Source organism: Hemitrygon akajei, unplaced genomic scaffold, assembly GCF_048418815.1.
Source record: "Hemitrygon akajei unplaced genomic scaffold, sHemAka1.3 Scf000112, whole genome shotgun sequence".
NCBI lineage: Eukaryota > Metazoa > Chordata > Chondrichthyes > Myliobatiformes > Dasyatidae > Hemitrygon > Hemitrygon akajei.
The window spans coordinates 1,860,687-1,885,981 of NW_027331998.1; the positions used below are offsets into that span (position 1 = coordinate 1,860,687).

The 25,295-nt window shown below is 44.5% G+C and overlaps 1 protein-coding gene and 1 long non-coding RNA gene across 2 annotated transcripts in view; both read right to left on the reverse strand.

The window, feature by feature from the left end:
* Nucleotides 1–8,932, reverse strand: part of LOC140723408 (uncharacterized) — a 159,866-nt gene extending 150,934 nt beyond the window's left edge. Inside the window, exons 1-5 of the mRNA XM_073037983.1 lie at nt 8,873–8,932; nt 3,743–3,907; nt 2,783–2,924; nt 2,408–2,484; nt 681–845 (exon numbers count right to left, since the gene is read on the reverse strand). Of these exons, the coding sequence (XP_072894084.1) occupies nt 681–845; nt 2,408–2,459 (217 nt within the window). The 5' untranslated portion in view covers nt 2,460–2,484; nt 2,783–2,924; nt 3,743–3,907; nt 8,873–8,932. The remainder of the gene's footprint in view (nt 1–680; nt 846–2,407; nt 2,485–2,782; nt 2,925–3,742; nt 3,908–8,872) is intronic.
* A 1,371-nt stretch (nt 8,933–10,303) lies between these two features.
* The window catches only part of LOC140723400 (uncharacterized), a 30,601-nt gene continuing 15,609 nt past the window's right edge, over nt 10,304–25,295 (reverse strand). Inside the window, exon 3 of the long non-coding RNA XR_012097885.1 lies at nt 10,304–10,393. This is a non-coding gene — a long non-coding RNA (uncharacterized lncRNA). The remainder of the gene's footprint in view (nt 10,394–25,295) is intronic.

Sequence of the window (25,295 nt, forward strand, 5' to 3'; positions counted from 1 at the left end):
AATGTGAAGAGTGAACAGTAAATGGTTAATCTTACTGCAGCCTTGTTTGCATTAATTGTGGTTTATCTCGACGTTTACCTCGGCGTTACGTTACACCCGAGCGAGAACGTTACAAACCCATTAAACCTAACTCTACCTCTCATATCCTGAAGTAAGACCAGTAAGATTATTTTACTTATTGAGATACAGCACGGAATAGGCACATCGGCACTTCACGCTGTACCACACAGCAATCCCCAACTTAACCCATGTCTACTCACAGGACAATTCACAATGACCAATTCACCTTCCCACCAGATTGTCTTTGGAATGTGGGAGGTACAGGAGCACCCGGAGGAACCCCATGCGATCACAGGGAGAACGTACTAACTCCTTACAGACAGCAGTGGGAATTGAAAGCGTTGTGCTAACCACTACCCTTACCGTGCCACCTCATTAGGCACAGAACATGGTGGAGAGGAGGGGGCGGATAACAGTAAGTATAAGGATGTGGTGGGAGGATGGAAGTCACTCATCAGGCCAGGAGTGTGAACCTTTAACTTTCCATAGACTGAGGGTGAGGGCTCCAGAGCAACTGAGTGAGAGGGCTTCACTGACCACAGGCAGGGCAGTAACTGTAAAATTCAGCCTCAGGTTCCCACAATCTGCCACCTCTGTGTTAACAATGAATAGTGACTTACCTGTACAGTACACAGTGTGATCCCAGGGTGTCGGCTTCAACCGATACACAAAGTAACCGGAGCAGTTTTTCACCCTGATCTCCTGGTTCTGGGAACAGTTGTTTTCAACCTGGGTGAAGCAGATGGTCCTGGTCACCTCCCCCTCTCCCACGCTGGGATGGGTACCTGGAAGGAGGTTTATAAACTCTGTAAAGATATACCCAGTCCAACAGTATTGTTGAGACTTTACAAAGCACTAGTGAGGCCTCACGGAGCATTGTGAGCAGCTTTATGCCCCTTATTAGGAAGGATGTGCAGAAACTGGAGAGGGTTCAAAAGAAGTTCATGAAAATGATTCCAGGATTGAAAGCCTTCTCCTATGAAGAGTGTCTGATGGCTTTGGGCCTGTTCTCACCAGAATTCAGAAGAATGAGTGGTGACCTCATTGAAACCTGTCAAATGGTGAAAGACCTTGATGGAGTGGATGTGGAGAGGATGTTTCCTATGGTGGGTAGAGTCAAAGATCAGAGGACACAGTTTCAGAATAGAGGTGCGTCCTTTTAGAACAGAGATGAAGAGGAATTCCTTTAGCCAGAGAGATGAATCTGTGGAATTCTTTGCCACGGGCAGCTGTGGAGGCCAAGTCTATGCATATTTAAGGCAGAGGTTGATAGATTCTTGATTAGTCAAATTAAGGGATATGGGGGGGGGGAAGACAGGAGATTGGGGCTGAGAGGAAAATTGTATCAGCCATGATGAAATGGCAGAACAGATTCGATGGGCCAAATGGCCTAATTCTGCTTGTATTTCTTATGGTCTTATAGTACAGTGGGGAACGTGAAGGACTCACTGTAAATCAGTGATTCACAACCCACGAGTCAGTCCGCCTTCAATCCATGCTGAGCTCAAACATACTAAAATTAGGAATAATAAGCAGTTAAAATAATTTAAACCACCGGAAATCACAAACATTGAAAACTGAAAACAATAATCTACATTTGAGCTAAATATCACATTTACTTATCTAATTAATCTCAGGCAGATGGGGCTCGACAGCCACGGTCGGCAGCTCACCCAGAAGAAGGAAAACTCTGATCTCCAATCTCCGCTGACTTGCAGCAATACCTACTAATGGAGAAGGCTTCAGGAGTAAACCCTGAGGAAAAATCCAGAGTTGGAGTCCCTGAGGCGGTCCTACATTGAGTTCAACGCTGACTGGCAACTCCTGTGACATTACTGATGCCAGACTGTGTCGGTCTCTGCTGTTCCTTTGCATTCATCAGCTGCATGGAGATGGGGAGCCTGCTGCATGGGCAACAGCTTGCTCTCCATATCGTACTGCCCTGTCCTGCATATCGTGTAGACAGCTAGTACACAATATCCACAGTCAGCCTCAACCAATGGAGGGCCTAACATTGATTACTTGATAAACTGTGAGTGTCCTGGGACATGTCCAGCTCCCGAGAGCTGCTCCACCACTGCACTGAATGGAGTCACTGGAATTGCTCTGGGTCAAATGTGGAGCAGAGTCAGCAAGTGCATGGATCACAGCTCAATACTAGGAAGCCCCGGGAAGCTGATGCTCTTCTTGAAGGTCCAGGGTTACTGCACAGCCTGTGTGATCGTGGGGAGACCTCTCAGGGAGCTTGGGTTCCACATCCGAGTACCAATCTCTCTGAAGAGATTCAACGTCAGTCTGACCCTCCCCAGAAGTAACTGAGTCTCATTGAAGTAAGTTCTTAACCTACCATTTAACCAGCCTGGAATCATCCTGGAACAGTGACCCTCTGAAACGACCATCTCAGGAATCTTCTGTCCACTGGAACTGAAACAACAATCAGAGAGTCAGTCCCTGGACTGAGGGAGTTTGTTCATCCAGAGAGACAGGAAATTCTGACCTATTCTGTCTGCACACAGTCCCTTGACAGAAACCCAATCCCAGGAATCACCCTTCTTCTCTCTCTCCCCTTCTGCCTTCTCCTTTCTCTCTCTCTGGAATGTGGGAATCTCCCCTCTCCCCATCTCAGTGTAGTCACTGATGATCCTGGTCTCCTTGCATTTCCCATTCACACACCCCTTGTTTCCCCTGTTTAAATTTCTCAGTGATTATCTCCTCACTTTACCTGTTAAATCTGTACCATCCCGATTCAAGATTTCGATCTCCATTCCAGTTTCCACCGGTGCACTCAGCGTGAGAAAAGTTAATCTGCCTCCAGGGCTGATCCAGGCTGGTGTAGGTTACACACGGATCACTGAACGTGGCGTCTGCAGTTGAGGGACAGAACAATGTTCAGTGTGAATGTAAAGTTCATGTTCCCCATCCCTTTGCTCCTCCAACCATCCCTCATCTGCACCTCTACCATCACCAACCACAGAGAACCGATGATCTTCCATTTACTCTCTGACCAATAACAAGTTATCCAAACACCGAAACGAATCCCAGATCCCTAATCCGAGCTCCATCACTCTGCCACCATCCACTTATCGGCACAGAACTGGCCATTCAGCCCAATGCGTTCATGCTAACTTCCAGAGGACCAATCACATCATTCCCATTCCCAACTCCTTATTTCCATGCATCCCGTGGCCATGGACCCTACCATTAATTCACTCTGATGCCTCCCCTTTGATTCCTCCTGCCATTAACCCACACTCTGGGGTAGGTCATAGCAGCCAATTAATGTAACCTGGATGACCTTGTGGGAGGACCAGGAGCACCTTGGGGAAAACCCATAGTGACAGGGAGATCATGCAAACTCCACACAGATAGTAAGTTCAGCCAAGAGCTGAGATCCAGTCATGGGGGGAGAGATTCAGCCTAATGCATGTGGGTTGGTGATGACAGAAAGGGGTTCAGGCCAGGGAGAGGGTGTGGGTCAGGCCGTTGACAGTTGTCATTTCAGGAGGGCATCTCATAGACCTGACATCTTCAGGTGAACTGAAGGTGTGGTGGTGAGGTTGTATGCAATTGATAAGAGGTCTGATTTCAGTGCGGAAGTGAACTGCCTACTTTTGGGATATCCAAGGACTTCCCATCAGACCTTGTCCCCATGCCTTTCTGATAATTCGAAACCCTGACGCACCTGTACAATACACCGAGTGATGACCAGGTGTCGGCTTCAGTCGATACACAAAGTAACCAGAGCAGTTTTTCACCCTGATCTCCTGGTGAAACTGGCAGTTGTTTTCACCCTTGGTGAAGCAGATGGTCCTGGTCACCTTCCCCTCTCCCACGTTGGGATGGAGACCTGGAATGAGATTTATAAACACTGTAAAATGTACCCGGTCCCACAGTACAGCAGGGAATGTGAATCAGGACCCAGTGTAAATCAGTGCCTCACACAAACACAGTCCATGCTGGCTTCAGTCAGCGGTGAGCTGCTGCCCTCTCCCTCCCCACAGCAGCACCTAATCCCTGACACCAGCCTCTACCCTAGGTCCTGGAGGTCTGCTGGATTTAGACTGGAAACACAAACCCTGCCCCTGGTGTGACTGATAACTGCTGAAAATCTGCCCCTGACATGATTGACAGCTACAGAGACCTATCCCCTGACGTGCCTGGCAGCTCCACCCCTGACATGACTGACAGCTGCAGAGGCCCCGCTCCCAACGTAGGTGACAGCTGTTGAAATTCAGCCCCTGATATTAACAACAACTAGTGAAGCCCCACCTCTGATGCAACAGACATCTGGTGAAGCCCCACCCCTGACATGATTGACAGCCAGTGAAAACCCATTCCCGATGTGACTGACAGTTGGTGAAGCCCCACCCCGATATGATTGACAGCCTGTGAAGCTCCTGACGAAGGGTCTCGGCCCGAAATGTTGACTGCTCGTTTCCACAGATGCTGCCCGACCTGCTGAGTTCCTCCAGCTTGTTTGTAAAGCTCCATCCTCAGCCCGCCTGACTGCTGATGAAGCCCCACCCCTGATGTGACGGACAACAAGAAGCCACGCCCCCGACATGCTTGACAGCTCCTGAAGCTCTGCCCTTGACTTGCCTGGGGAATGGTAAAGCCACCCTGTAAGTATACTACAGACATTAGACTGTAAAGAATTTGCAGTGATTTTTTTGCTGAAGACATGACAGTATAGCATAGTAATAGCTGTGCCCTCTGGTCCTAGACTCCCTCACTATAGGAAACAACCTCTCCACGTTCACTCCAACCAGGCCTTTCAGTATTTCATAGGCTTCAATGAGTGCAGGCCCAGAGCCATCAAATGTTCCTCATACATTAACATGTATGACCGTTCTCACCAGAATCCTCTGGACCCTTTCCATTGCCAGCACATCCTTTCTTGGATAAAGAGGCCTAAAACTGTTCACCATATTTCAAGTGCCATCTGACCAATGCCTTACAAAGCCTCAGCTTTGGGAGTCCTGAGGCAAGTGCAGTTCCCTGGGAGACCACACTGGGTCTAATCTGGAGCGCTGCATGAAAACAAACTGCTGGAGGTCTCCCAGAGTCAGGCTCCCTCAGTGGAGGAAGTGGACCATCGACGACGTGGGGTTGAGACTCTTCATCTCCCCATCCAGATGCAGAGCTGGACTGACAAAGAATTGACAATTTATTTCCCTCCACCGATGCTGCCTAACCCTCAAGGTTCAACGGGGCTTTGATTTTACTGAAGATTCCAGCATCTTGTGTCCTCACCAGAAGTTTCTTAGAATCATATAGAAGTACAGCACAGAAACAGGCCATTTGGTCCATCTAGTCCATGCCAAAACCATTTAAACAGCCTACTCCCATTGACCCGCACTGGGACCATAGCCGTCCATATCCCTGTTATCAATGTACCTATCCAAACTTCTCTTAAATGTTGAAATAGACCATGCATGCACCACTTGTACTGGCAGCTCAATCCACACTCTCACCACCTTCTGAGTGAAGGTTTCCCCTTAAACTTCTCACCTTTCACATTTAAGCCATGACCTCTAGTGGTAGTCCCACCCAACCTGCAGTGGAAAAAGCCTGCTTGCATTTACCCGATTTATACACCTCAATTTTATTTACCTCTATCAAATCTCCTCTCAATCTTCTACATTCTAAAGAATACAGTCCTAACCTATTCAATCTTTCCTTATGTCAGGACCTCCAGACCCAGCAACAACCTTGTGAGTTTTTTCCATACTCTTTCAACTTTGTTTATATCTTTCCTGTAGGTAGGTGGCCAAAATTACACCTCACCAACATCTTATACAGCTTTAGCACCCCATCTACTGCACTCAGTACATTGATTAATGAAGGTCAATGTGCCAAAAGCTTTCTTTATGACCCCATCTACCTATGATGCCACTTTCAACAAATTATGGACCTGTACTCCCAGATCCCTTTGTTCTGCCACACTCCTCAGTGCCCTATTGTTCACTGTTTAAGGCCTACCCTGGTTGACCCTACCAAAGTGCAAAACCTCGCACTTGTCTACATTAAATTTCATCTGCCAGTTTTCAGCCCAATTTTCCAGCTGATGCAGATCCCTCTGCATGCCATAATAGTCTTCTCACAGTCCACTACACCCCCTATCTTGGTGTCATCTGCAAATTTGCTGATCCAGTTAATCACATTATCATCCAGATCATTAATACAGATGACAATCAACAAAGTACCCAGCACTGTTCCCAGTAGCACACCACTAGCCACAGGCCTCCAGTTAGAGAGGCGACTATCAACTACCACTCTCTGGCTTCCCCCAGAAAGACAATATCTAATCTCATTCACTACCTCATCCTGAATGCCGAGCGGCTGAACCTTCTTGACCAGTCTCCCATGCAGGACCTTGTCAAATTCCTTACTAATGTCCATGTAGATAATATCCACTGCCTTGCCTTTATACCCTTTCCTAGTAAATTCCTCGCAAAACTCTATAAGATGGATGAGACATAATCTACCACGCACAAAGCCATGCTGACTATCCTTAACCAGTCCATGTCGATCCAAATACTCATATATCCAGTTCCTTAGAAAACCTTCCAACAACTTTCCCACACCTGGTATCAGACTCACTGTCCTATAATTTCCTGGTTTCTGGTTAGAACCCTACTTAAACAGCGGAACTACACTGGCTATCTTCCAATCCTCTGGTATCTCTCCTGTTGCTAAGGATGTTTTAAGTATCTCTGCTCGGGCCCTGGCAATTTTTGCACTTGTCTCCCTCAGGGTCCAAGGGAACACCTTGTCAAGCCCTGGGGATTTATCCACCCTGATTTGCCTCAGGGTAGCAAACACCTCCTCCTCTGTAATCTGTACAGGGTCCTTGAAGTTGATGCCACTTGGCCACACTTCTATGAACTCTGAATCCATCTCCATGGATACTAGCATGGATAAAGCAGTGGCTGATTGGCCAGAGGCAAAGATGCAAAGAATACATTTAAGATCTCCCCATCTGTTTTAGCTCCATGCACGGATTACCATTCTGGCCTTCCAGACAACCAATTTTGACCCCAGCAATCCTTTTGCTCTTAACATAAGATAAATAAAGTGAAAAAGAGAGGCAAGAGAGGTTATCGGACCACTGGAAAATGATGCTGGAGAGGTAGTAATGGAAAATTGCAAATGTCACTCCACTCTTCAAGAAGGGAGCAAGGCATCAGAAAAGAAATTATGGGCCAGTTAGTCTGACCTCAGTGGTTGGGAAGATATTGGACTCGATTACTGAGAATGTGTTTTCAGGATATTTGGAGGCACATGATAAAGTAAGCCATACTCAGCTTGATTTCCTCAAGGGAAATTCTTGCCTGACAGATCTGTAGAAATTCCTTGAAGAAATAACAAGCAGGATAGACAAAGGAGAATCTGTGGATGTTGTGTACTTGGATTTTCAGAAAGCCTTTGACAAAGGCGCCACACGAGGCTAACTTAACAAGTTAAGAGCCCATGGCATAACAGGAAAGATAGTAGCATGGATAAAGCAGAGACTGACTGGCAGGAGGCATAGAATGAGAATAAAGGGGGCCTTTTCTGGATGACTGTCAGTGACTAGTGGTGCTCCACAGGAGTTGGTGTTAGTACTACTTCTTTTTACATTATATGTCAATGATTTGGATGATGGAATTGATGGCTTGTGAACAAAATTGCAGATGATACAAAAATAGGTAAAGGAGCAGATAGTTTTGAGGAAGTAGAAAGACCTTAGACAGATTAGGAGATGGGCAAGAAGTGGCAGATGGAATACAGTGTTGGGAAGTGTATGGTCATGTACTTTGGTAGAAGAAATCAATGGGTTAACTAATTTCTACATGGAGAGAAAATTCAAAAATCTGATGTGCAAAGGGACTTGGGAGTCTTTGTGTGGGATCTAAAGGTTAATTTGAAGGTTGAGTTGGTGTTGAGGAAGACAAATGTTAAGTCGGTATTAATTTCAAGAGGACTGGAATAGAAAAGCAGGGATGTAATGCTGAGGCTTTATAAAGCACTGGTGAGGCCTCAGTTTGAATATTGTAAGCAGTTTTGGGCATCTTATATAAGAAAGGATGTGCTGACATTGGAGTTCAAATGAGGTTTATGAAAATAATCCAGGATTGAAAGGCTGGTCATATAAAGAGCATTTGACAGCTCTGGGCCTGTATTCACTGGAATTCAGAAGAATGAGGGGTGAACTCATTGAAATCTATTCCATGTTGAAATGCCTCAAAGTATAGATGGAGAGAGGATGTTTCCTAGGGTGGGGGAGTCAAAGACCTGAGAGCACAGCCTCAGAATAGAGGGGCGTCCTTTTAGAATGGATACGAGGAGGAATTTCTTTAGCCAGAGAGTGGTGAATCTGTGGAATTCACTGCCACAGGCAGTTGTGGAGGCCAAATCATTGGGTATATTTAAGGCAGAGGTTGATAGATTCTTGATTTGTCGTCACATGAAGAGATACGGGGAGAAGGCAGGAGATTGGGTCTGAGGGAGAAAATGGATCAGCCATGATGAAATGGCAGAGCAGAATTGGGCCAAATGGCTTAATTCTGATCCTGTATCTCATGGTCTCAATCTGAACAGGATCAGTGAGCTGATACACAGCCCAAGTGGTGGGAACACTCCAGGAAGCTGGACCTCTGCTTCAGACTCCACGAGGACCCAAGGTCAGAGTGCAGTCTGAGTGACTGTGGGAGTCCTCTCAGTGACATTGGATTCTGTGAATTTCTTTCTCTGAAGAGATCTGGGTCATCAGACTGACCCTCCTCCTAACGAAAACGGAGCCCCACTGTGACATAAACTCTGATCCTACCTTTCAACCAGCCTGAGGTCCACCCAGAGCAGCGACCCCGTGGAATGACTTTATCAGGAATCTTCCATCCGCCGGTACTGAAATAACAACCAGAGAGACAGTACCTGAACTGAAGGAGTTTATTCACCCACAGAGAGACCAGGATTTGGGGCCGTATTCCTCTGACCATCGAGAAAATGTGCAAACTCCACACTGACCACAAACAAAGTCAGCCTACCAAAAGTAATGGATATGGCCCGGTCCATTACGGGGAAAAGCCCTCCCAACCATTGAGCACATCTACACAGAGTGCTGTCACAGGAAATCAGCACTCATTGTCAAGGACCCCCACCATTCAGACCATACTCTCTTTTCTCTGCTGCCATCAGGAAGGTGGTACAGGAGCCTCAGGACCTATAGCACCAGGATCAGTCATCAGCCTCTCGAACCAGAGGGGATAACTTCACTCGCCGCATCACTGAACTGTTCCCACAAACTATGGCTCACTCGTCATCTCATGTTCTCAACATTTATTGCTAATTTATTATTATTATTTTCTCCTTTTTGTATTTGCACTGGTTGTTGTCCGTCCTGTTGGGTGTGGTCTTTCATGATGATATTCTGCTTTTTGGATTTACTGTGTATGCCCACAAGAAAATGAATCTCAAAGTTGCATCTGATGACATACATGTACTTTGATAATAATTTACTTGGAGCTTTAAATATTGAACCCATTTCACAGGAGCTGTGGCATGGCAGCACTGAACAACGTGGCACCATATTACACAATCTCCCTCACTGCTGAGTTTCTCACTCAACAACTCTTCATGTTCACAAGAAAGTCTGCCGATGCTGGAAATCCAGAACAACACACACAAAATGCTGGAGCAAGTCAGCAGCTCAGGCAGCATCTATGGAAATGAATAAACATTTTCGGGATGAGGCCCTTCTTTAGGACCGGTAAGGAAGTGGGAAGATACCAGAATAAAAAGGTGGGGAAAGGGAAGGAGGATATCTAGAAGTTGATCAGTGAAGGTAGGTGGGTGGGAAAGGTCAAGGGTGGGAGAAGAAAGAACCTGATAGGAGAGGAGAGTGAACCACATGAGAAAGTGTAGGAGGGGGGCACCAGGGGACCAGGGAGAGGTGATAGGCAGGTGAGGAGCATTAAGAGGAATAGGAGAGGGGAGGGGGAGGAAAATTTTATTAACCATAAGGAAAAATCAATGTTCAAGCCATCAGGTTGGAAGCTACCCAGATGGTATACAAGGTGTTGGCACAAGAGGAGGCCATGGACCAACATGTTGGAATGGGAATGGGAATTGGAATTAAAATGTTGGGCCACTAGGAAGTTCTGCTTTTGGTGGATGGGACGGAGGTGTTCAGCAAGCAATTCCTCACGTTACCTGTTAAATCTGTACCATTTTTCGCGAAGATGTTTGTCAGTCTTGAATCGACCGGTGCATTGAGTTTCATAGCAATTCGTGCTCCTCCAGTGCTGATCCAGGACAGTGGGTTTTTTACACGGATCACCAGAATCTGCAACTGAGGGACAGAAAGACATTCAGTCTTAGTGTAAAATTCACCTCATGAACTTCCCCAAACATCCGTCCCTCACTTCCAATGTCCTTGGAGCATGGTGGCATAGTGGCCAGCACAACATTTTACAGCACAGGCGAACTGGGTTCAATTACCGCTGCTGCCTATACGGATCCAGTTTGTACGTTCTCCCCATGACCGTGTGGGTTTCTTCTGCGTGCCCCAGTTTTCTCCCACAGTCCAAATACATACCTGTTGGTGGGTTAATTGGCCATTGCAAATTGTCCTACGATCAGGCTAGGATTCACTCGGGGGATTGCTGGGCGGCGTGGCTCAAAGGGCTGGATAGGCATCTCAATAAAATAAATGATTTTTGTCTCCAACCAACAATAACATCCACCCCCCCCCCCCCACCCCCACCAAAGCAAACTCTGGGACAATTCCATCTCAGTGTTTAGCCCAGGCATGGGCAAACTACGGCCTGGGGGCCATATGCGGCCCGTTAAGCTTTTTAATCCGACCCGCAGAACTTGATGAAATTATATTAATAAACCTTGTTAACGTTTTTTTCCCCGCAATTCTGGCGTTTTCGCCACAACAAAACTAAATCCAGACTTTGATGCGCTGGCTAAAAAGGGAGACCAACAACACTGTTCCCACTGAAATTAAAAATAAGTTTCTTCGTTGTGTTATGTAAATAATGCATTTGAAAATATTTTTTTCAATAAGCCTTACATGTTACATGTCATTTCTGTTAAGTGATGGACATGAGTAGTGCGCAGGTGCACGTACGTTCTCAAAATAAAAAATGCGCTCCAGATCAAATAACGCGCTCCGCATACTGGCGCGCTGTCACTGTTCTGTCCTTGTGCTGGTCGTTGTTGAGTTTTGGCATAGGGGACAATTGAATAAGAAGGAGCAGGACAAGTAGACCTGCATCTCCTACCGTTTTTGAAATAAAGACAGTCAGGAGGAGAGTGATGATGATAATATCTTGAAGGATAACAGAATTTTCAGTGCTTTAAAATAATAACTGTTACTATTAAAAAAAAGCTGTATTTTATTCATTTAATTTTCAGTGTTTTAAAAGTCATTTCAATAAATAGCTAAATACCATGGGACTTCAAAGACAGATATTTTGTTGTAATGCATTTGTTCATTTTCAATTGAAATTAAAGCACATGTTTTCTACATATCCCATGATATTTTATTTTCTCTTATGAGGTGTATTACCAAAACACTCCGTCCATCTGCTCCTGGTCCGGCCCCCCTGTCAAATTTTAGAACCCTTTGTGGCCCACAAGTCAAAAAGTTTGCCCACCCCTGGTTTAGCCCCTTCACTCCTGACCGCACACAGGAGTAGATCATTCAGCCCATCAGATCAATACAGGCTCCCAACTGAGCAATCTCAGTGGTCCCTCTGTCTCCAAAACTCAGTTAAATGGCACTTTGTCTTTTTTAACTATTTCCTTGAAACTTCAGCTTATTGGGGCAGTCATTTATTTAGGCCAAGATGTTCTGATCCTGATGTGCCCCAGTTAACCGGAATCCACGGTACATATTTCTTATTGTAATTTATTGTCTGTTTTATGAATGGCACTGCACTGCTGCCACAAAACTACAAATTTCACATTTCTCAGTGATTCTGATTATGAAAAGATTCAAACTGACCGGATCCAAAAACTCTGGGCTAAAGTAAACCCATGCATGGTTACCAGCCTAATAACAATCCCATTATCTTCAGGACAGAAGCTTACCATTATACATATAAGGTAAAGGTCAAAGTTCAAAGTAAATTTATTACCAAAGTACATTTTTGTCACCATATACGACCCTGAGTTTTGTTTTCTTGCAGGTTTACTCAGTAAATCTATTTGCAAACTTCCATTCCTCCGGAACCATCCCAGAATCCAGTGGTATTTGAAAGATTATTACTAATGGCGGCACAATCTCTTCAGCAACATCTTTCAGAACCCTGGGGTGTAGTACATCTGGTCCAGGTGACTTATCGACTTTCAGACCTTTCACGTATCCAATCACTTTATGCAGTCCAGTGTAGGTCTGTAGTCTAGTGTAGTTGTGTGACTTTTTTCTTCTTTGTGTTGTTTTTTACGTAGTTCAGTCTAGTTTTTGTACTGTCATGTAACAACATGGTCCTGAAAAACGTTGTCTCATTTTTACTATGTACTGTGCCAACAGTTATGGTCGAAATGACAATAAAAGTGACTTGACTTGACTTCAGCCCCACATACTACATGGCATCTCTCTAACCCTCTCTCACCACTCCGCCCCCCCCCCCCTCCACCGTTCTGTCTCACTTTCTCTCTCACCACTATTCCAGGAACTCCTCTCAGTTCTGTTAGTGGGTAAATTTGCATTTGTGGGTGAATTTGCATCTGTGGCTTTCAATATGTGACACCTGCGTGTGTGAAATGAACAGTCCATTGTTCTCAATCTGTGTGTTTTTTGTTGCTTTGATTTCCTGTTGTTTGCCTCCCACCCTTCCGAAAGAGTGGAGTGACATTAACAATTTTCCATTCCTCCCAAACCATCCCAGAATCTAGTGATTGTTGAAAGATCACTACTGATGCCTCCACAATCATTTCAGCTACCTCTTTCAGAACCCTGGGGTGTAGTCCATCCGGTCCAGGTGACTTATCGACTTACAGACCTTTCACCTACCCAAGCACCTTCTCCTTCGTAATAGCAACTACACTGACTTCTGCCCCGACACAGTCGAATTTCTGGTAAACTGCTAGACTCTTCCACCATGAAGACTGATGCAAAATACTTATTCAATACATCTGCTATTTCTTTGTTCCCCATTACTACCTCTCCAGCATCATTTTCCAGCGGTCAAATATCCACTCTCACTTCTCTTTTACTCTATATATTTAAAATAATTTTTTTGATATTCTCTTTTATATATTTAATCTTTTCTCTCCTTGAGACTTGTTCCTTTATAACAGCTTCCCAATCCTTTATCATCCCATTATTTTTTGCTCTGTTACACACCCTCTTGCTTTTATGCTGTCTTTGACTTCGCTTGTCAGCCACAGTTGCCTCATCCTACTTTTGAACTACAAAAGTACTTCTTCATCTTTGGGATGTATCTATCATGCACCTTCCAAGTTGCTCCGAGAAACTCCAGCCATTGTTGTTCAACCCTGCCTTCAGCTGCTGCCTGTGTGGAATTTGCCCATTTCCGCTCCCCCCCACGGTTTCCCCCAAGTAATCTGGTTTCCTCCCACATCAGGAGGTGTTGATAGGAATGTGGGGAGACCAGGTTATAGGGAAATTAGTGGAGGAGTGGAATTGCTCCTTGAGCTGGCGTGGGTTTAATGGGTTTAACAGCCTCTTTCACTGTTGGAAGGAAAGTGCTTCTCAACTACCCCTCTTCAATACACCTGCACCTATTCTTTCACTCACAATTACCCTCCCAACCACCTCACCAATTACACTGGCATAACTGACCCACACCAGTCTCAATTCACCCTGCCCATCTGCCCTAAATCAGTTAGCTCATGCCAAATACCATTTAAACAAATACCCCATCTCAAATGTCCCTTCTCAACAGCCCAACCTAAATGCCTACACTTATTAACCCAGGACAAATGCCCCAGCCTTTCTGCAGCATTCAAAATGTCATGCTTCAAATACTTACCATCCTACCAATTCAGATTACCACTACAAATGCCCGAAACCAAACGCAACTCCCAAGCCACCCCACAACTAGTAGTAATAGTGCAATCACATGATGAGTATGATGTTCTCCTAAGGGTTTGTGATGGAGAGAACACCTGTGCACGACTTTGTTTAATGCGGTGAGGCTGATGCACAGGGTCCTTGACAGATTGAGGGGTCAGAGTCCAATGTATGGAATGCAAGATGACTGGGGACCCTTCACTGCCATTGTGATGTGACATCTTCCACCAGCTCCACCGTTGAGGTCTGGGTTGCATTGTTCTTTGTCTGGAACCTATCCCTTGACCTTACCACCATAGGTGAACCTACTGGTAGCTCAACTCCAGATGGCATCGCTCTTGGGATCTCAGAAACTCACAAGCCTCTCCAGCACGACACATTGACAAATCTCAGAGAAGGATCCCGCTAATAATCCACCCAGATGATAACCACCCAACATCTCATCTCATGGAACCTAGCTACCCCGCCCCAATCGTCCGAATTCAACTCTTGACCTAAACTACTTCCAGAGCACCATCAAGAAGGCAACTCTTGCGAGCAGCTCCAATGGAAACCATCAAGTACTCCCATTTCAGTCACTACAGCTAAGAACCACAACTACATCTAAGGTCTGTACAGTTAGTAACATTGCTTTAAGGCGATTTTTAAAATCTATCGCTACTTCAAGTTGAACGGCCTCTGGTCACTGTTGCGGTTCCCTTTAAGGCAGCAGAAGAGAGGATGCCCTGCTGGTTTAAAAGTTCCTCTAAGGAAGCTTTCGATTACCAATCCCCATCACCTTGCTGGCAAATGTAAAATCGAAGATCTCAGAGCTAGATCGCTGTATCAAAGGACATTAGGACCAGTTGTGTTTTTTGTTTCACAGCATCTTGGTTAACCTCTTCCATTCTGGATGCAGCAATACAGCTTGATGGCTTCACAATTCACTGCTAAGACAGGACTGCTGAGACTTTCAAAGGCAGAGGAGCTGGAGTACGCTTCATGATCAACTGCTTGTGGTGTACAAGCATTGCAGTGCTGTCCCAGTCACACTCACACTCACACAACCTGGAACATCTCGCGATCAAGTGTTGTCCATTTTATCTGCCGTGAGAGATTTCAACAATCATCTTGGTAGTGCTGTAAATCCCACCTCAGGACTGTGTCAAACAAGCTCTAGATAAACTGAACAATGCAATAACTGGGAATGAAACATTGCATCCTGATGCCTTCCCTACCATTCTGGGGAATTTTAAACAAGTCATCTTGAAAAGGTCTCTAAATAATTATTACTAACAAATTGCTTGTAGCACCAAAGGAACCAACACACTGGTTCACTGTTACACCACCATCAAAAGCTCTTGTTGACCATTCATCAATGAAACTAGATAAAGACACTCACTATGCAACTCTTAATTAACCAAAGCTTATGCTTTATTGTCTCTGCACAAACAAGAAGCCCAGGCCAAAAACTAAAACATGAATTCTACTGTTCCCTTTGTACCAATACTCACCTAGACCACTTTTCCTATTTATAACACAGAAATAAGGGATTTCCATTGGCCAGATGGTCATTCCTTCTTCTCCCAGCCCCTGGCATGGGAGTTCTTCCTTGTGATGGTTAATTTCTGGAGTTAGCGCCACTTTGTATTTGAAGCCTCTGCTTACCATTCCTTACCAGTTCAAATGTTGCATTTCAGTGTTATTGGCCATGGGTCATCTGACTGACCAGTAACACCTTCTTATTGGCTCTAGTCCAAGTAAGCATCCATTTTCTGCCCCCATCTGGTAATTTATGGCTCTTTGCTCTAAATCAGTTACCAAACCAGTAACCAGCTCAAATCACTCAGGGCAGGCACAGACACCATCATTCACAAACCTGCAAGTTACATCTGATCGAAGAACACCTCACAAATAACTTCTTATTTGGAAATTATCCCTAGTCCAGCAGATTACCTGGAGCATCATTGTGTACATTTTAAAACACTGATCCAACCAAGCAAAAATAGTTCACAAAATGGAGGATGCAGAACAACTTCACAAAATGGTGGCCTCCATTCCTTCGGCTTCATGACAACAACAAAGAGAATCAGTTTATCTGCTTCCACTGTCCTTGACCTATTCGAGTTTGATGTCTTCTTCCGTATTTTAATTCCTCCATGGCCAACATGGATTTTGGAAAGTCCTGACTGTACTTCTACTCCGAGTATAGGCAGCAACTGAAGACTGTAGCACCAGTAATGAGGACCAAGAAGATATGGACAAGGGAGGTGTAGGAGCAGTTACAGGACTACTTTGAATTGGTGGACTGGACTGTATTTAGGGATTCATCTTCGAGTCTGAATGAGTACACCACAGCTGTCACTGACTGCATTAATACTTGTATGGGTGAATGTGTGCCACAAGAACATACTGTACATACCCAAATCAAAAACTGTGGGTGAACCAGAAAGTTCATAGTCTGCTGAGGTCTAGAACTGTAGCATTCAAGTCCGGCGACCCAAGTCTATACAAGAAATCCAAGTACAATTTGTGGAGGGATACCTCAAGAGCAAAGGTACAATTCCAAATGGGGTTGAAAGCCGAATTGGCTCCCTATCAACTCTGGCAGGGTTTGCAGGCCATTACTTCCTACAAAGCAAAACCTAACATCATGATTGGCAATGATACTTCAGTTCCAGATGAGCCCCACACCTTTTTAAGTATGCTTTGAAAAAGAGAATAAAAACTGCAGGCACGAAGATTCCTGCAGCACCTGGTGACTTTGTGACCTCTGTCTTGGAGGTGAACGTCAGGCTGTCTTTCAAGGGGTGAACCTTCATAAGGCAAGAAAGGGCTCTGAAAACTTGAGCCAACCTACTGGCGGGGGTGCTCAAAGACAACTGGCAATCTCTCACTGCTACTGTCAGAAGTTCCCACCTGCTGGAGTTAACTCCTGTCTCAACAAGGACCTGGACCCACTGCAATTTGCCTATTGCCACATAGGTCTATGACAGACGTGACTCTTCACACAGCTGTCAGTCACCTGAACAATAGAGATACTTATGTCAGAATGCTGTTTATTGACTACAGCTCAGCGTTTAACATGGTCATTTCTACAACTCTGATCGAAGATTATTGGAGTATAAAAGTATAAACTTTAACTATGAAGTCAGTTATTTGCTATGCATGTACTCAATTTAGTAGAATGAAATCTTAGGAATGTAGAGGTAACTAAAGAGCTAAAGAAATGTAGATTAGAACATTGCTCAGTTCTGAGTTTTCCTATTTGCTATGCATGTACCCAATTTGGTAGGAGACTGCAGTCTGAAGATGACAATGGTGTGTTAAAGAAAGGTAGCTAAGAGATGTAGATTAGAACATTGCTCAGTTCTGAGTTTATTATTTTCTATGCATGTATTCAATTTGGTAGGAGACAGAGATCTTAAAAATGTGGAAGACAATGGTGTGTTAACGAGAGATAGCTAAAGAACTAAAGAAATGTAGATTAGAACATTGCTCAGTTCTGAGTTTATTATTTGCTATGCACAGTGTACGTGCAGCACGTGTAAAATGCAACTAGAGATTGCTTTAAAAGCTGCTGTGTCCCGAGGATCGAGGGGCAATCAGCGACTAGCTCAATGACTGTCTCAGCTTTGATTTGCAAATTAAAGTTTAACCCTTCTTGAAGAATCTTCTGCGTCTCTTGGTCATTTGTAAAGCACGAAAAACCACGACATAATTGGCGTCACGAACAGGATCGGATAGAGACCCGCGGAAGGGAAACGGCAGATTGGGAACGCTTCCCGGTCCTCTAGGGACCCCCACAAGGCTAACAGAATTAAGGGTGCACCCAAACAAAAGGAAAGCGCTTTTTGCGACAATTTGGACTAAGAATTCTGTTGGCTTTGAGGAGGTCTTGGAGTCTCGAAAGTGTGGAACCGCTGCCAAAGGGTCTCTCCAGTCCAAAGAATCTGGCAGAATTGGGGGTTAATGGAGGAGGCTCAGAGGATTGCTCAAGAACACTGCAGTGAGGGTAAGTACAAATAAGTTAATATGTTAAGAAAAAGTCCACGTGGTGTTGGTAAATCCCTGTGAGTACCGCTTTGTATGAAACGAAGGGCTGAACGGGCAGGGAAAGTAGAATAGAATTAGAGTAGAAAGTCCTCGTGGTTACCGCCTTAAGAGAGAAGGGTCTGCTCGGGCGAGATGTTAGAATAGAATTAGAGTAGAAAGTCCTCGTGGTTACCGCCTTAAGAGAGAAGGGTCTGCTTGGGTGAGGTGTTAGAATAGAATTAGAGTAGAAAGTCCTCGTGGATACCGCCTTAAGAGATAAGGGTCTGCACGGGCGAGGTGTTAGACTAGGTGTAGAATTAGAGTAAATAATATTATCCAGTAAACAAACTGTGAATCTCTGAAATACCTTAACAAGAGAGAATAACATGACAGGTAAAGGAACAGCAGTAGAGATTCTGAGCAAAAAATTCCCATTTTTTCAAAATGAGATCACAAAAGCTTCAGAAAAATGGGAAAAAAGAACCAAAAACCTGGTCACAAAGTGGCCAATAGAAGGAACATTTGATGTAAGTTTGTGCGAAGAAATGGAGGGACTAATTAAAAATTACAAATCAAAAGATAAATCTAAGAAAAGAGAGCAAAAAAGAGTACGAGAAATGGAAGTGCTAAAACTCTTCAGAACGGAGGGAGAAAGGCTGAGGAGGACAGGTAGAATATTGATTACAAGCGAGAAAGACACTAAAGTGCTGGAGAAACAGCCTATTAAAGAGAAAGAAGGGTGCGATGAGAAGCTGGCTTCAGCTCCGTACCCGGATGCGAAAGAAACAGAAAAACCCCCTCCCTATAATGAGGAAGGAACCCCTAAGCAGTGCCCCCTGCTGGCGGGAACAGTAAACATGCAGGGAGAAGTACAGGTTTGGGATAATGAGGAGGAGAAAAAACAATATGAGAAGGAAAAAGCAGCGATATGGCAGGAGATACAGGCAGAAAGGATAAAGATAGAACGGTACAGAGAGAAATGCAAGAACAGATTGAACGGATGAAATACTTGAGAGAGGAAAAGGAATATGAGGAGTATCGATTGTACCATAGAAATAAACAGACTAGAGAAGGTGACTCATTGGAGGAGCAAGAGTTAAGCAGAGAGAGAGAGGATGCGAGAATTTATGGGGAAGAGGTAGGGGGCAGAAGCCTAGAAGGACAGAAGGAGGCAGTACGGGAGCGACTTGCGGAAGTAGAGAGAGAGCCAGATAAGTTACTAAAAGGGGATTGCCAAGAGAGATGCGAAAAATATTCAAGGGGCCAACCAGGTATTGAATCAAGACAGAAAGGAAGGACTCCACAGGGAGACTGAGGGAAGAGCAGAACCCCGGAGACATTTGTGTGGGAGGCAGTAAAGACATACCCTGAGACAGATGGGGAGTCAGGTGAGGAGGAAAGCCAGGGCAGGTGGGAAGGAGCAGGAAGAATGATGCCGTTGTTAGTTAAAGAATCTGCGGACGGAGGTCAAACAGAATGCAGGGTTCGGACATCAGTTCTTTGATTGGTTAGAAAGTAGACTCGGAGGATAGGGAGCATGGCTGACTAAAATAGCAATAACTGTTAGTATTATATGGTTGAGCTGTGCGCTTCTGCTGTGCTGTTTTCTTCCTTGTCTCAAATCTCTTGTAGTGCGTGCTGCAACCAAACAATTTGCGATGCTCACGGCAATTACTGAAGCAAGCTTAGTGGAGAAAGAAACACCGAACATGTATCGTTACAGCCTACAACACCTGCAGGATGAACAAGAGCAAAACGACAGTGTGGGAGTAGATTGTAAGGGCTTCTGAGTCTTTTTCCCTGTCTCAGATACATAGGGACAGGTTTTTGGCTCAGCGGCCCAGGGTAACAGGGAGAGAATACTTTGAGGTCTTGGCGCAGAAAATTATAGTTTAACCCGAGATTTGGGAATAAGTGCTTGAGTTTATTGGGGCTTTTGTGTGCAGACTCTTCGTCTTCTTTCTCTGTGTGAGACCCTCTGGGTCTCAAAGGGGGGATATATTGGAGTATAAAAGTATAAACTTTAACTATGAAGTCAGTTATTTGCTATGCATGTACTCAATTTAGTAGAATGAAATCTTAGGAATGTAGAGGTAACTAAAGAGCTAAAGAAATGTAGATTAGAACATTGCTCAGTTCTGAGTTTTCCTATTTGCTATGCATGTACCCAATTTGGTAGGAGACTGCAGTCTGAAGATGACAATGGTGTGTTAAAGAAAGGTAGCTAAGAGATGTAGATTAGAACATTGCTCAGTTCTGAGTTTATTATTTTCTATGCATGTATTCAATTTGGTAGGAGACAGAGATCTTAAAAATGTGGAAGACAATGGTGTGTTAACGAGAGGTAGCTAAAGAACTAAAGAAATGTAGATTAGAACATTGCTCAGTTCTGAGTTTATTATTTGCTATGCACAGTGTACATGCAGCACGCGTAAAATGCAACTAGAGTTTGCTTTAAAAGCTGCTGTGTCCCGAGGATCTGGGGGCAATCAGCGACTAGCTCAATGACTGTCTCAGCTTTGATTTGCAAATTAAAGTTTAACCCTTCTTGAAGAATCTTCTGCGTCTCTTGGTCATTTGTAAAGCACGAAAAACCACGACATAATTGGCGTCACGAACAGGATCGGATAGAGACCCGCGGAAGGGAAACGGCAGATTGGGAACGCTTCCCGGTCCTCTAGGGACCCCCACAAGGCTAACAGAATTAAGGGTGCACCCAAACAAAAGGAAAGCGCTTTTTGCGACAATTTGGACTAAGAATTCTGTTGGCTTTGAGGAGGTCTTGGAGTCTCGGAAGTGTGGAACCGCTGCCAAAGGGTCTCTCCAGTCCAAAGAATCTGGCAGAATTGGGGGTTAATGGAGGAGGCTCAGAGGATTGCTCAAGAACACTGCAGTGAGGGTAAGTACAAATAAGTTAATATGTTAAGAAAAAGTCCACGTGGTGTTGGTAAATCCCTGTGAGTACCGCTTTGTATGAAACGAAGGGCTGAACGGGCAGGGAAAGTAGAATAGAATTAGAGTAGAAAGTCCTCGTGGTTACCGCCTTAAGAGAGAAGGGTCTGCTCGGGCGAGATGTTAGAATAGAATTAGAGTAGAAAGTCCTCGTGGTTACCGCCTTAAGAGAGAAGGGTCTGCTTGGGTGAGGTGTTAGAATAGAATTAGAGTAGAAAGTCCTCGTGGATACCGCCTTAAGAGATAAGGGTCTGCACGGGCGAGGTGTTAGACTAGGTGTAGAATTAGAGTAAATAATATTATCCAGTAAACAAACTGTGAATCTCTGAAATACCTTAACAAGAGAGAATAACATGACAGGTAAAGGAACAGCAGTAGAGATTCTGAGCAAAAAATTCCCATTTTTTCAAAATGAGATCACAAAAGCTTCAGAAAAATGGGAAAAAAGAACCAAAAACCTGGTCACAAAGTGGCCAATAGAAGGAACATTTGATGTAAGTTTGTGCGAAGAAATGGAGGGACTAATTAAAAATTACAAATCAAAAGATAAATCTAAGAAAAGAGAGCAAAAAAGAGTACGAGAAATGGAAGTGCTAAAACTCTTCAGAACGGAGGGAGAAAGGCTGAGGAGGACAGGTAGAATATTGATTACAAGCGAGAAAGACACTAAAGTGCTGGAGAAACAGCCTATTAAAGAGAAAGAAGGGTGCGATGAGAAGCTGGCTTCAGCTCCGTACCCGGATGCGAAAGAAACAGAAAAACCCCCTCCCTATAATGAGGAAGGAACCCCTAAGCAGTGCCCCCTGCTGGCGGGAACAGTAAACATGCAGGGAGAAGTACAGGTTTGGGATAATGAGGAGGAGAAAAAACAATATGAGAAGGAAAAAGCAGCGATATGGCAGGAGATACAGGCAGAAAGGATAAAGATAGAACGGTACAGAGAGAAATGCAAGAACAGATTGAACGGATGAAATACTTGAGAGAGGAAAAGGAATATGAGGAGTATCGATTGTACCATAGAAATAAACAGACTAGAGAAGGTGACTCATTGGAGGAGCAAGAGTTAAGTAGAGAGAGAGAGGATGCGAGAATTTATGGGGAAGAGGTAGGGGGCAGAAGCCTAGAAGGACAGAAGGAGGCAGTACGGGAGCGACTTGCGGAAGTAGAGAGAGAGCCAGATAAGTTACTAAAAGGGGATTGCCAAGAGAGATGCGAAAAATATTCAAGGGGCCAACCAGGTATTGAATCAAGACAGAAAGGAAGGACTCCACAGGGAGACTGAGGGAAGAGCAGAACCCCGGAGACATTTGTGTGGGAGGCAGTAAAGACATACCCTGAGACAGATGGGGAGTCAGGTGAGGAGGAAAGCCAGGGTAGGTGGGAAGGAGCAGGAAGAATGATGCCGTTGTTAGTTAAAGAATCTGCGGACGGAGGTCAAACAGAATGCAGGGTTCGGACATCAGTTCTTTGATTGGTTAGAAAGTAGACTCGGAGGATAGGGAGCATGGCTGACTAAAATAGCAATAACTGTTAGTATTATATGGTTGAGCTGTGCGCTTCTGCTGTGCTGTTTTCTTCCTTGTCTCAAATCTCTTGTAGTGCGTGCTGCAACCAAACAATTTGCGATGCTCACGGCAATTACTGAAGCAAGCTTAGTGGAGAAAGAAACACCGAACATGTATCGTTACAGCCTACAACACCTGCAGGATGAACAAGAGCAAAACGACAGTGTGGGAGTAGATTGTAAGGGCTTCTGAGTCTTTTTCCCTGTCTCAGATACATAGGGACAGGTTTTTGGCTCAGCGGCCCAGGGTAACAGGGAGAGAATACTTTGAGGTCTTGGCGCAGAAAATTATAGTTTAACCCGAGATTTGGGAATAAGTGCTTGAGTTTATTGGGGCTTTTGTGTGCAGACTCTTCGTCTTCTTTCTCTGTGTGAGACCCTCTGGGTCTCAAAGGGGGGATATATTGGAGTATAAAAGTATAAACTTTAACTATGAAGTCAGTTATTTGCTATGCATGTACTCAATTTAGTAGAATGAAATCTTAGGAATGTAGAGGTAACTAAAGAGCTAAAGAAATGTAGATTAGAACATTGCTCAGTTCTGAGTTTTCCTATTTGCTATGCATGTACCCAATTTGGTAGGAGACTGCAGTCTGAAGATGACAATGGTGTGTTAAAGAAAGGTAGCTAAGAGATGTAGATTAGAACATTGCTCAGTTCTGAGTTTATTATTTTCTATGCATGTATTCAATTTGGTAGGAGACAGAGATCTTAAAAATGTGGAAGACAATGGTGTGTTAACGAGAGGTAGCTAAAGAACTAAAGAAATGTAGATTAGAACATTGCTCAGTTCTGAGTTTATTATTTGCTATGCACAGTGTACATGCAGCACGCGTAAAATGCAACTAGAGTTTGCTTTAAAAGCTGCTGTGTCCCGAGGATCTGGGGGCAATCAGCGACTAGCTCAATGACTGTCTCAGCTTTGATTTGCAAATTAAAGTTTAACCCTTCTTGAAGAATCTTCTGCGTCTCTTGGTCATTTGTAAAGCACGAAAAACCATGACAAGATTCACTAGGATAATTCCTGAAATGCAGGGACTAACATATGAGGAGCGTTTATCGGCTCTTGGATTGTATTCATTAGAGTATAGAAGAATGAGAGGGGATCTCATAGAAACATTTCGAATGTTGAAAGGGTTGGACAGAGTAGATGTGGAAAGGCTGTTTCCCTTGGTGGGTGAGTCCAGGACAAGAGGTCACAGTCTTAGAATTAGAGGGTACCCATTTAAAACAGAGATGAGGAGAAATTTTTTTAGCCAGAGGGTCGTGGATTTATGGAATTCATTGCCACATACAGCTGTGGAGGCCCAATCATTGAGGGTTTTTAAGGAGGAGATTGACAGGTATCTGATTAGTCAGGGTATCAAGGGATATGGGAAAAAAGCTGGAAATTGGAACTAGACAGGAGAATAGTTTAGCTTATGGTGGAGTGGCGAAGCAGACTCGATGGGCCGAATGGCCTACTTCCATTCCTTTGTCTTGTGATCTTGTGAAAAGCTCCAGAACCTGGGCCTCTGCAAATGGATCCTCAACTTCTTAACCAGAAAACCACAATCTGTGAGGATCGGAAATAACATCACCTCACTGACAATCCAACACTGGTGCACCTCAGGTGTGTGTGCTTAGCCCACTGCTCTGCTCTCTCTAAACCCATGACTATGTGGCTTGGCACAGCTCAAATGCCATCTATAAATCTGCTGACGATACATCTATTGTTGGCAGAATTTCAGATGCTGACGAGAGGGCATACAAGAGTGAGATTTATCAGCTAGCTGAGAGGAGTTGCAGCAGCAACCTTGCACTCAACTGCAGTAAGACCAAAGAACCGATTGTGGACTTCAGAAGGAATAATATGTGGGAACACATACCAGTCCTCAGAGGAATCAGAAGAGGTAAGAGTGACAGCTTCAAGTTCCTGGGTGTCACCATCTCTGAGGATCAATCCTGGACCCAACATATTGATGTAGCTACAAAGAAGGCACAGCAGCAGCTATATTTCATCAGGAGTTTGAGATTTGATATGCCAACTAAGCACGTGAAAAATTCTACAGATGAACTGTGGAGTATATTTTAACTGGCTGCATCACTGTCTGGTACAGGATGGTGGGGTGGGGGGGGGGATAGGGTGGGGTGGAATACTGCAGAGGATGGAAATAAGCTGCAGAAAGTTGTAAACTCAGTCAGCTCAATGATGGACACCAGCCTCCATAATATCCAGAATATCTTCAAGAAGCGGTCCTCAAAAGGGCAGCATCCATCATTAAGGACCCCATCACCTAGGCCATGCTTTCTTCTCATTGCTACCATCGGGTAGGAGGTACAGAACCCTGAAGGCACACACTCAGTAATTCAGGAACAGCTTCTTCCTCTCTGCCATCTGGTTTCTAAATTTTCATCACACCCATGAACACTACATCACTACTCAAGACTTTTTACACAACTTATTTAATTATATGAGTGAGTCAGAGTTTGAGAGAGAGTAGGGAGGGAAGAGAGAGAGGGAGGAGAGAGGGGGAAGAGAGAGAGGGAGAGAGGGGAAGAGGGAGAGGGAGGAGAGAGGAGGGAGGGAGTGAGAGGAGGGAGGGAGGGAGGGAGTGAGAGGGAGGAGAGAGAGAGATTCATGTCAAAGTTAAAAACAGATCTCTACAAAGTGATCAAAATTAATTACAAATA